At 38.2% G+C, this 12,215-nt stretch overlaps 1 protein-coding gene across 8 annotated transcripts in view; it reads left to right on the top strand.

Annotated features, from left to right (window-relative positions):
* The window catches only part of NYAP2 (neuronal tyrosine-phosphorylated phosphoinositide-3-kinase adaptor 2), a 335,656-nt gene that overhangs the window by 228,693 nt on the left and 94,748 nt on the right, over positions 1-12,215 (top strand). For all 8 annotated transcript variants that reach the window (XM_058437901.1, XM_032754219.2, XM_032754214.2 and 5 more), the window contains one exon: positions 5,849-6,058. In XM_058437901.1, coding sequence (XP_058293884.1) covers positions 5,849-6,058 — 210 coding nt within the window. The remainder of the gene's footprint in view (positions 1-5,848; positions 6,059-12,215) is intronic.

Raw genomic sequence — 12,215 nt, 5'->3', positions numbered from 1 at the left:
GGGCTGTAACTGTGAACACTTAAAATAACTCAGATTCCACATAAAGCTTTACCACAGTATGTAAGATTGATCTTGTTCCAGAGAGTTTATGTTACTAAAATCAATTTTGTTTTCAACAGACTTTAAAAAGACATTGAGATATATGGATATGGATAAATATGTCCTTTTCCTCTGAATAGGTTTCCTTCAGTTTTCAATATATCTTATTTACATATTATATATTACAAGAGTCTAATTGTCCACTTTCAATTTGTTTTTCAACAGCTATTTTGAAGATTTTCGTATTTATTTGAATTAGAAAACACCTTGGTTAAGAAGCAGTTCTTGAATACACACACACACACACGTGCACGCACACACGCGCACACACACGAAAAAACAGATTTATTCCCAAATAAAATTCTCAATAATACATTTATGATTTTCTTACAGATTTTTCAGCTCTGCTTTCTATTTAGGAGGCAGACATTAAGGTATACAGGCACAGGTCTGAGTAGTACCATTTCTTTAATCCTTTTGTTCAAGTTTCTCTAAATATACCTGCCAAAATTTACCGAAGACTAACCTCTGGGACTTGAAAACAAAGAAGAAGAGAAAAACACACACACACAAAATTCCTTTCCAAAGCTGTAGGCTTTTATTTAATTGAGGCTGGAGACCTAAGTGACACTCCCTGGTTTGTTTAAAATCTGGAAGAGAAGGTGGGCTGAAGCAGATGGGTCGTTAGGCTTTGAGGCTGTGACGTTTGGAAGCTAGAGTTACACTTTCTTTGAAGCTGTGAATAAACAGCTTGGGAATAGTTTATAATGTTATTTTCTGATACTGGTTTTCTTCCATTTGTCTCAGGACACTGAAAAACAACTGTTGGTTAAATTATCTTTAATTATTGTGCAGGAATGTATTGCCTTTAAAATATTTTGACTTCTCATAAAAAGACAAATACCGTATGATTCCACTTACATGATATACCTAATGTAGTCAAATTCTTAGAGACAGAAAGTAGAGGAGTGGTTGCCAGGGGCCAAAGGGAGTAGGAAATGAGGAGTTGTTACTAAGTAGGTGCAGACCTTCAGTTTTGCCGACAAAAAGAGCCCTGCAGATTGATTACACAACAAAGTGAATGTACTTTACACTAGTGAACTATGCACTTGAAAATAGCTAAGATGGGAAATTTTATGTTATATGTATTTAACTATATTTTTATAAAAATAATGGTTAAAATAGTACTTTTAGGTTATGGTATATTTTAATACAGTTTTTTTTTTTTTTTTTAATTATACTTTAAGTTCTGGCATACATGCCCAGAACGGGCAGATTTGTTATATAGGTATACACATGCCATGGTGATTTGCTGTGACTGGCTTATCTTGCTTAAGCAATACTGGAAGGAATAACATCCTTCCAGTAGCAATAAACCCTTATGCTAGCATGTGCCAGAAGTTCCTTTTTTTGTAAGGCTGAGTAATACCCCACTGTGTGCCTGTACCACGTTGTGTTGACCCAGTCATTGATGGACACTTGGGTTGCTTCTGTCCTTTGTGAATAATGCTACCATAAACTTGGATGTGCAAATACCTGTTTGAGTTCCTGATTTCAATTATTAGTATTGTTGTTATTTGAGACAAGGTCTCAGTCTGTTGCCCAGCCTGGATTGCAATGGCACAATCTCGGCTCACTGCAGCCTCGACCTCCCAAGGCTCAAACAGTCCTCCCACTTCAGCTTCCCAAGTAGCTGGGACTACAAGCTTGCACCACCATGCCCAGTTAATTTTATCCTCTTTGTAGAGACAGTGTCTCACTATGTTGCTCAGACTGATTTGGAACTCCTGAGATCAAATGATTCTCCTGTTTTGGCCTCCCAAAGTGCTGGGATCACAGGTGTGAGGCATTGAACCTGACCCCTACTTTCAATTATTTTTCCATGCTTTATTTTTTCTGCAGAGCGCTGATTACCATCCAAATGCCCTCTTCCTGCCCCCGACTAGAGATGCAAATTCTTTATATTTGGTAGAAAGATGACTCTAAAGGTTGTAATTGTATTACTTTAAGGACATTAACCAATTTTATTTCTTCTCTTTCTTTTTTTTTTTTTTTAGACAAAGTCTCGCTCTGTTGCCCAGGCTTGAGTGCAGTGGCTCGATCTTGGATCACTGCAACCTCCACCTCCCGGGTTCAAGTGATTCTTATGCCTTAGCCTCCCAAGTAGCTGGGATTACAGACACCCGCCACTACGCCCGACTAATTTTTGTGTTTTTAGTAGCGATGGGGTTTCACCTTGTTGGCCAGGCCAGGCTGGTCTTGATATTCTGACCTGAGATGATCCGCCTGCCTTTGCCTCCCAAAGTGCTGGGATTACAGGCTTCAGCCACGATGCCTAGCCACAACCAGTTTTATTTCTAACTTAGCAATTTTATTCGAACATTCTTTTAAAAAATGTCTATAAATACTTAAGTCCTCCAAATATTCTTTGGACCAGCTTTACCATCCTACTTGTTTCATCATTAATGATTAATAAATCTCTGAAACATGTTCATTCCAAAAAAAATTTAGACTTCATATACTTGATTTCATTTTAACTAAAACAAGTTTATACACAGGCCCATTTAAAAACCTGAAATCTTTCTGAGATTGTATTGGAACTACCCTCCTGATTTAAGTTAATCTCATATAATGTTTTTCGTGACATGTGTTTACACAACTGGATAGCATCTTAGAGCTGGAAGAGACTATAGCAATATGGAAATAAATGAAGATCAAACAAAAGAGACAGGCAAAGGCTATTTATTCAGAGCTTGCATTTGGCAAAGACTCAGAGGCAGGCAGAGCAGTAGGAAGGCTTTATGGGGGAAAAATGTTCAATTAAATTTGGCCTAAAGCTGCCTCCATATGTAATGAATTGCAACCTAACTTAGTATGTAAATAAACTACAACCTATCATAACAGTATATTATTATAACAAGTAGCTGAGTCTTGGCCAATCATAGCAGCCAACTTTTCAGCCAATCACAGACTGCAAACTGTCAAAACGTGTCCAAATAAGGTGAAAGCTGGCCTGTAATCAATCAGGGTATTTCTATATGTTATTTCTTTATTCTTTCTACAAATACTGTGAGCCTTTACTTGTTCAGGGTGCTGCCCAATTCACAAATCATTTCTTTTTCTCAAATAAACTCTGCTAAATTAAGTTTGTGTAAAGTTTTTCATTTATCAACAACAATGAAAAGGCTTCAAGTGTACCTTGACAGGGGACTATTAACTTGGGGAAGGGGCAGGTGTGTGCACTAGAAATGGGGCATTCTATGTGATTGGTTAAAGGTGTATATTTACTTTTCCTCAGTTGTTCCTAAGTTGGATACTGGGCCAAAAATTGGGGAAGCTAAGTTATTACTCAAGTCTCGACTGTTTGAGGCCAATTTTTACATGGGTGGTTGTTTAGCTTTTAGGATTATTTCCTAGAGACAGGTCTACTCCCTACAAGTGTGACTGGTACCTCATAGGTTGACTTCCCAAGCTAGTTACTGTAGATAATAGGCTAGAATTCTATTTCTAAATGTGATTTGGCAATTTTCCATTTGTATAAGACTTAGTAATTATCTAATGTAGAAAAATTAAATAAACTAATAAAGGCCAAATGACTATATTTAACTGAATACTACTTTATATGTGTCGGGCACGTTTTAGTTTTCAAAATATTTTCAACTGTAGAATATTATTAGATTTTTAAAATAAAATCAAGGAAGTTAGGTAGAGCTGGTATTTTCTTTGCTTTGTAGGTAAGAAAAATGAGGCTCCCCAAGAGGTGACATGGGTCACAGCCACAGTTGCAAAGCTGAGGCCTCTGACATTCCTGACCCGGATTGCTCAATATATGACAGCCTGTTCTATCTGTGTCCCACAGATTCAGATAATGGTGAACCAAAGTGTGACATTTGTGTTATCACACTGCTGAAAGTTGATAAGGATTTTAACCCAAGTGTAAAAAAAAAAAATAAAATAAAATAAATTCAGATTTTTTGAATCATTTCTGAGATTTTCTAAAAAAAATTCCTTATTTGAATTAAACTGCTAACCTGGTGAATTTTACAACTTGTGGTTATTAGATAATCAGATTTTTGAAAATACTATTAGCTCCATTAACATACTTATTATCACTTGATTTTCTAGTTCCATCAGGAATGTTATATTTCCTACACAGATTAGAAAGATGTATGAAGAGCTGAGAAATCTGCAATATAAATAAATTAATTAAATTAGAAATTCATTGAGCAATATGATAGGTGGTGGAGTCAACCACTTTTTAAAAAATGCAAAACAAACAAAACCTCAATACCTGCCTTAAAATAACTCAAGGCCTTTTGGGAAGAGCAGATACATAGAACTATAAAGCAAGGTCAGTGCAGGGATGACCATGACACTGCAAGAGTGGTGAATGGGTGGGAGGGCTTCAGAGGATACTTAAATTGAGTTACGAGGAGTGAGTAGAGTTAGTTAAGCAAAGAAAGACAAGACATAAGGGCATTCAAAGGAGGGGTGGTAATAGCTGTAGAAAACAGCATTGTTTTTATTGGGGGTGGAGTGGGGAGGAAGAACCTACAACCAATGTAATACAGGGAGGTTAACAGGGAATGACAAAGCTAGAGGGGAAGGAAAGAGCAAGAAGGTGGAGATTCTTGCTGATGATATTAAAGAGCTTAGACATTCTATGGGCAACAGGAGGCTTCTGGAATGATTTTATTCAGGGTTACATTATGATCAGATTTGCATTTTCAATAGATCGTTTTGGCAGTATAAGGAGCTTATACTTTGAGGAGTCAAGGATAGAGTCAGAGACAAGTTGCAGTAATTCAAGTGAGAGGATTAGAGCTGAACCAGAGCAGTTGAGGTAGACATGAAACAAAGTGGAAGAGAAGCGAGAGCAAGACACCCAGAAATAAAATCTGTAGAATCTTCTGACTGATAGATTTGGGGATTATCACTTAAAGAAAAGGAGAGACAAGCTTCTAGCTTGGATAGTTGGTTGGACAGAAAGAACCAGTAGTTTAATAAGAAATTATCAGTTCAGTATCTGAAATGTTCATACAGGGACTCCAGATGGATTCACCTAGCACGCAGTTGGATAAACGAATCTACAGATAAAAAGAATGGTCCAGGCATCTGATAAAATAGTTAGAAATCACTAACAATTAGATGATTGCTAGCTGAATCCTTGAGGACAAAAATCAGAAAGAATATATGTAGCAGAAGAAGCACAGTGGCTAAGCTAGCATCTCGGAAACAACCAATGTGCCAGGGATGCATGGAGGATGAGATGATATAAATGACAAAGGAAAGGTGTTAGATATAGAACACAACACAGGAGGATGGATCATCAGCAAAGCCAAGAGAATTGAAGATATAAATGAGTGAGCAATCAAATAATTGTCAAATGGCTGAAAAAAAAGGCCTATACATTTGCCAAATAAAAGGCACTAGGTATGTTATCAGGAGCAGATTTGATAGCATGGTTTGGCTGAATTTTTGTGAAGATTAGAAAGTGAAGAGAGTGAGTGTGAAGTACTCTTAAATAAGTGTACTCAGAGACGAGCACAAGGGAAGAGTTACTAAAGGTTCGTCGAGGTACTCTTTTTCCAAAAAGAAAATTGTATTTCCCAGAGATACTAGCCTACACAACTCAGAAAAAAGGCCCCCTGGAGTCTATGTTTCTGTTATATTTAAATGTTGTAGTCTCCAAGTCTGAGTTTCCAACAACATATTGAGACAATTTTAGAAAATCACACTAATTTTTTGAAAGTAATTTAGGAAGAACTTTACTCTTGTTTAACAGAATATAATTCTGGTTACTACACAGAATCAACAGAGGAACTGAAAGTCCGAAGCCACAGCACGGAGCCATTACCAAAGTTGGACAACAAGGAAAGAGGCCATCATGGGGCATCTTCCTCCAGAGAGCCAGTCAAAGCTCAGGAATGGGATGGAACACCAGGGCCACCTGTGGTCACCAGTCGACTGGGAAGATGCTCTGTGAGCCCCACCTTGTTAGCAGGAAACCACAGTTCAGGTAAGGCAGATTATGATCTCACAGATGGTAATTCCTCCTGTCTCTAGAAACTACTTTCATGCAGTATCACTTACAAAATTTTCACAACAAATATCTCTGTCTCTACACAGAGAGGCAACACAAGTAGCCATTCACATAGATTATGTAAAGGGACATAACAATATATTGTACCACTTGAAAATACAACTATTTACAGAGATAAAAGATACCTAAATGGTGCTTCTTGGAGCTATGCAAGACAGCAGCCTTGAAAACTTAAAAGTTTTATACTAAACTTCTTCAAAAATATCTAGAGGCCTCATCTAAAGCAGTTTTAACTTGTGAAGTTTGAGTAATTTAGAATTTATGCTTCCTTTGCTTCAAAAAATATTTTACGCAACTGATAAAAAATGAACAAAAGTAACATTGAGAACAGAAATGTAACAAAGATAATCTGAAAGCAGTAAAGAAAGTCAATATTAGGAGGCATCTGAAACGGTGAGCTGAAGATGATAACTGGGCATTGGGAGTGGCACTAAATTCCCAAATCTAAGTCAAAGGAAATATAAAAGTTTTAATCTAATGTACCTTTAAATGTCACGAGTTAAAATTAAAATCTGCAATGCAATTTTACACGATTAATAGGTAGATATTATTAAACATCAACTTTTTAAAAAACAGCATATGTTTGCTTTGAATTTATTAATCTATGTGTTGGACTCACAGAGAGTTGTCAATTGAAATAAACAACAAATAATCAAGGAACCTCCTGTAGTTTCAGGTTTCTATTTCTTAAGAGTGTTAGAGCTCCAAAGAAAAGACTAATCCGTTAATATTCTTTTCAGCTCTGATGCTCATCTTAGAAAGCAATTTACATGAATTTAGCTTGTGGTCTCTCAGACAGTCGTGCACAAGGTAAAATTGGAATAGGATGAGGGTCTCTGCAATTGCTGAGGGATATTCCTGGAACAATACCCAGGCAGGAGCAAAATACTAGCTTCCTCAGGCTTAACGTGTAACTTGAAGCTTTGGTGGTAGAGCCATAGCACATATATGGATAACCAACTCTAAAGCATGAGTTAAAATTTGGCCAAAGGAATACCATATGAATTTAACAGAAATTTCAAAGTATATTTTTGATCGTAAAGTATAAATTGCTATAGGTGTGCATTTTGTAACAAAGAAAAAGAAACATAGAGAACAAATAGTTTTTTTTTTTTTTTTTTTTTTTTTGAGACAGAGTTTCACTCTTGTTGCCCAGGCTGGAGTGCAATGGTGCGACCTTGGCTCACTGCAACCTCCAGCTCCTGGGTTCAAGTGATTCTCCTGCCTCAGCCTCCCTAGTAGCTGGGCTTACAGGTGCCCACCACCATGCCCAGCTAATTTTTTGTATTTTTAGTAGAGACAGGGTTTCACTCTGTTGGCCAGGCTGGTCTCGAACTCCTGACCTCAGGAAATACACTCACCTCAGCCTCCCAAAGTGCTGGGATTACAGGCTTGAGCCACTGTGCCTGGCTCACAAATAGTGTTTTTATGGGAAAAAAGTCACTTCCCCAAAAAACTTTGACTTCACTATTTGATTGAGTCTTATGATTAGTTTGGGGCTTATTAGTAGTTTTAAAGAATTATCAAAATTTGTACCAGTTCTATTGAAAATATGTGAACAATATATACTTCTATTGTCGGTAGATATATATTTTATAAAAATCAGAAGCATTCTCTGGGTTTCTATTATGTTATAGCCACAGTTCTATGATCTGAGAGTACAATGACAAAAAAGATAACCTTACATTTAAGTGCTCAAACTCTAGAGCAAGACAGACAAATAGATAACTGCAGTATACTATGTGTTTCAGTCAGGATTCTCTAGAGAAACAGAACCAATAGGATATATAGATTTAAATATATAAAGAGATTTATTATGAGGGATTAGTTCACATAATTATGGAGGCAGAAAAGTCTCATTATCTGCTTTCTGCAAGCTGTAGGCCCAGGAAAGGCAGAGTTCTAGTCCAAGCTCAAAGGCCTGAGAACTAGGGGAGTCAATGGTGTAAGTCCCAATTGGAGTCAAAAATCCCAAAAGCTAGAATGCAGAGTGCAAGAGAAGACAGATGTCCCAGCTGAAGAAGAGAGAGTAGATTTGCTCTTCATTCTCTGTTCCATTCTATTCAAATCCTCAACACATTGGATGATGCCCACCTACCTAGGTGAGGGTGATTTTCTTTACTTAGCCTAGTGATTCAGACACGAATCTCTTCCAGAAATACCCTCACATATACACCCAGAAATGTTTTACTAGCTATCTGGGCATTCCTTAACCCAGTCAAGCTGACACATAAAATCACATGTATTATATAAAAATATGAATACTATGGGAAACAGAAGATGTCTTGTGTTTCTGGGTACACGAGGCTGGGTAATTTATTAAGAAAAGAGGTGTATTTGGCTCATGGTTCTGCAGGCTGGGAAGTTCAAGAAGCATGGAGCTGGCTTCTGCTCACCATGAGGTTGGGGCTTCTGTGCTGGTTCAAAACATGGTGGAAGTTCAAAGGGGAAGTAGATATGTATGAAGAGGCAAAACTCAACGGGCATCTGGCTTTATGGGAACCCACTCTCTCAAGAACCAGTCTAGTCTCACCAAAGTGAGAACTCACTTACTACCTCAAGAACAGCAGCAAGCCATTCATGAAGATTCACCCTCATGACCCAGACCCCTCCCACTAGGCCCCACCTCCCAACACTGCTGCATTGGGGATGAGATTTCAACATGAATTTTGGTGAGAACAAGCCATATCCAAATCACAGCTGAAGAGAAATCAGTTAGTTCTTCCTGGGACAGTGTGATTTTAGCAGCAATAGTCGGGAGCTTTTGGTAGATAAATAATATTTGCTTAAAGAAGTTATATGTGAGCTAGAACTTGAAACAAAGAGTTGCTCACCAGGAAGATGAAGAAAAAAGTCAGCCTTCTGGATAAAAACCTAAAAGTCTATGGGATGGAACAAAAAGTGTTTGGTATAAAGGATTAGGGAAAATTGAAGAAACTGCAAAGGTAGGTGGTGACAAGATAGCAAAAGTCCTGAAGGGTCTTGTTGTTAATTAGAAAGCCTTTCAGCTATGAAGTATAAATTACCAGAGGCTTAAGCAATAATAGCCTTTGTTCGCACCCTTAGCATCAAGCCTCAAGGTAGGCAGTTCCAGGTGTTTTGCAGCTGTTCAGGGATGTCAAGGACCCAGGAACTTTGTATCCTTCAATTCTTCTGTTCTGCTACCCTTGATGATTGTTTTTATGATGACAAAGCTGATGGACTACACAGTTCTGGGCATCATACCTCAAAGATTCTCCATTTCATCTAATTGGTCAGAAGTGGGAAACATCTTGTCTGGTCCAATATCTGAGTGAAGGAGAATCGGATTTCCATGGGCTTGTAGAGAACCCCTTTTCCCCTAAAGCAAAGGTCCTTTGCCTTCCATCTGGAAATGAAATCAAAAGCCTATTAGCAGGGATAAAAGTAAAAAGGGGAATGATGTTGCATAAGCAGTAGATGGTGTCTGCCATCTTGTAATTAGGTTTTTAAGTTTATGTGGTGGATATTTGGATATTTTTGTAGTTATTTACTGTTGTTTTAAGGATAGGGATAATGTAATTCAGTTTACATCATGGAACACCCAATGATGACTCTGTGGCTTTAAACTTGGTGATTGGGAAGTCATTTACTGAGATAGAGACAGTCAATGTGAGATACGGAGCAAGGTTTATGAGGGAAAGTCAGGACTTAACAGTTTGCCTATGTTAAGTTAGAAATGCTCTGGGACATCAAATTGAAAAACCAGTAGATTGTTCAGATTATAGATCTGTAGCTAAAGAGATTTAGTGGGTTTGAAACTGAGACTAGACTCCTTTGGCGTGGTTAGAACAGTAAGACTGGATGAGTCTAAACTAGGAGAGCAGGACCCAGCCATCCCATTACTGGGTATATACCCAAAGGAGTATAAATCATGCTGCTATAAAGACACATGCACACGTATGTTTATTGCGGCACTATTCACAATAGCAAAGAGTTGGAACCAACCCAAATGTCCAACAACGATAGACTGGATTAAGAAAACGTGGCACATATACACCATGGAATACTATGCAGCCATAAAAAATGATGAGTTCGTGTCCTTTGTAGGGACATGGATGAAACTGGAAAACATCATTCTCAGTAAACTATCGCAAGGACAAAAAACCAAAAACCGCATGTTCTCACTCATAGGTGGGAATTGAACAATGAGAACTCATGGACACAGGAAGGGGAACATCACATTCTGGGTACTGTTGTGGGGTGGGGGGTGGGGGGGGCGGGGACAGCATTAGGAGATATACCTAATGCTAAATGACGAGCTAATGGGTGCAGGAAATCAACATGGCACATGGATACATATGTAACAAACCTGCACATTGTGCACATGTACCCTAAAACCTAAAGTATAATAAAAAAAAATAAATAAATAAATAAAATAAACTAGGAGAGCAGGAAATTCAGATGACACCCTGGGGAAATCCAGACATTTCAAAGTGGGGGCAAATACATAGAAATGAAACAGTTAGCTAGTCCATAATCAAACTTTTTGGAACACTTAGTTACATATAAATTGATAAACATGTACCGTACAGTGTCTTTACACTTTGATATGAATATTCTAATAAATTCAGAGTGTAAACAGAATTTATACCATACTTTCACTTTCTTCCACGTCAAAACCCCAAAGCATCTCTTTCGGTTTACAGCACGTAAAATCTGCCCTCCTGAGTTTTAGCGCTGTTTGTAGAGCAGGAAATTGTCTACTGACCAGAAGAAATGACATATATGTTTTTAGTCCCTCAGATTCTTTATCTTAGATTATGAAGGAGGTAGACAAAGATGGAAGAAGAAATAAATTCTGTTAAGTTTTAGATAATGAGATGGTTGTATTCATATTAGAAGAAATGCAAAACAGAGGGGCAAGTGTAGAGTTACATATATAATGTCAGTGCAAGCCAGTTGCTTATGTGAAAGCGAAACTCAAATTAATGTTACCATTACTTGAACGTCTAGTCTACCCTTCTACTACTTTTCAGGAAAGAAAAGGAGAAAGGGAAAAATATTGCGTTGTTAGCTTTTATTTTTCTGAAGAGAAAGAACTTAAATGGTGCCAGTTCTGAACTAGAAAATGCCAAAAATGGCAAAAATGTATAGAGTATCTGAAATTCACACTCACCTTTGGTGGTGTTTTGTTTTGTTTTGTTCTGTTTTTGAGATGGAGTCTCACCCTGTCACCCAGGCTGGAGTCTCACCCTGCCACCCAGGCTGGAGTGCAATGGCATGATCTCAGCTCACTGAAACCTCCGCCTCCCGGGTTCAAGAGAGTCTCCTCCCTTAGCCTCCCAAGTAGCTAGGATTACAGGCACCCACCACCATGCCTGGCTAATTTTCGTATTTTTAGTAGAGATGGGGTTTCACCACATTGATCAGGCTAGTCTCCAACTCCTGACCTCAGGTGATCCACCTGCCTAAGCGGCCTCCCGAAGTGCTGGGATTGTCTGGCCACCTTTGGTGTTTTAAGCAAACCATGCACTACTTGAATATTCATCAGTGAGATGGTCTTTGTCCAAAATAAGCAAGTAGACACATCAAGAGGGAGTTTCAGACTTTCTGTTTTGGAACAGAAGACAATGAGTCAGTATTAACTGTTTCTCCTTCTTCTCTTTACACTTCCTCATCATTATTGCCTCCTTGTCCCTGGGTACTCAACTTCATACCTCACCCTAGAGAGGAAAGAAGATTCTACTTATAAACCCCGCCTTCCTCTGTCAAGTTTCTGCTTCCTCGTCTGTTTCTCTCTGTCCCCCCTCCACACTGATATACATACAAACTTCTACCAGTCACAGGCTATTGCTTTACCAAAAGTAGTTGAGCCACTTGAAATGGCTGTTCTTAACAGCTCTTTTGAGAAATGAAGGAATTGCTCAAGTAAAGCAAATGTGTCAGGAGATCTCAATTCTAATTAACATTAACACTGGTTGCTGGGGTACTTTGTTAAAGTCACTGTTGTTTAGTAAATCAGAGATTCCCCAGAGGGTGCTTCTTGAAGGCAGTGGAGAACTGAGACCCAAATGCTCATGAACATAATAGGAAAGTGTGAGGAGATTATACA

The sequence above is a fragment of the Hylobates moloch genome, unplaced genomic scaffold (genome assembly GCF_009828535.3).
Source record: "Hylobates moloch isolate HMO894 unplaced genomic scaffold, HMol_V3 SCAFFOLD_1, whole genome shotgun sequence".
Taxonomy (NCBI): domain Eukaryota; kingdom Metazoa; phylum Chordata; class Mammalia; order Primates; family Hylobatidae; genus Hylobates; species Hylobates moloch.
Note: the sequence above shows the minus strand (reverse complement) of the source record. Positions and strands in the feature narration are given on the sequence as shown.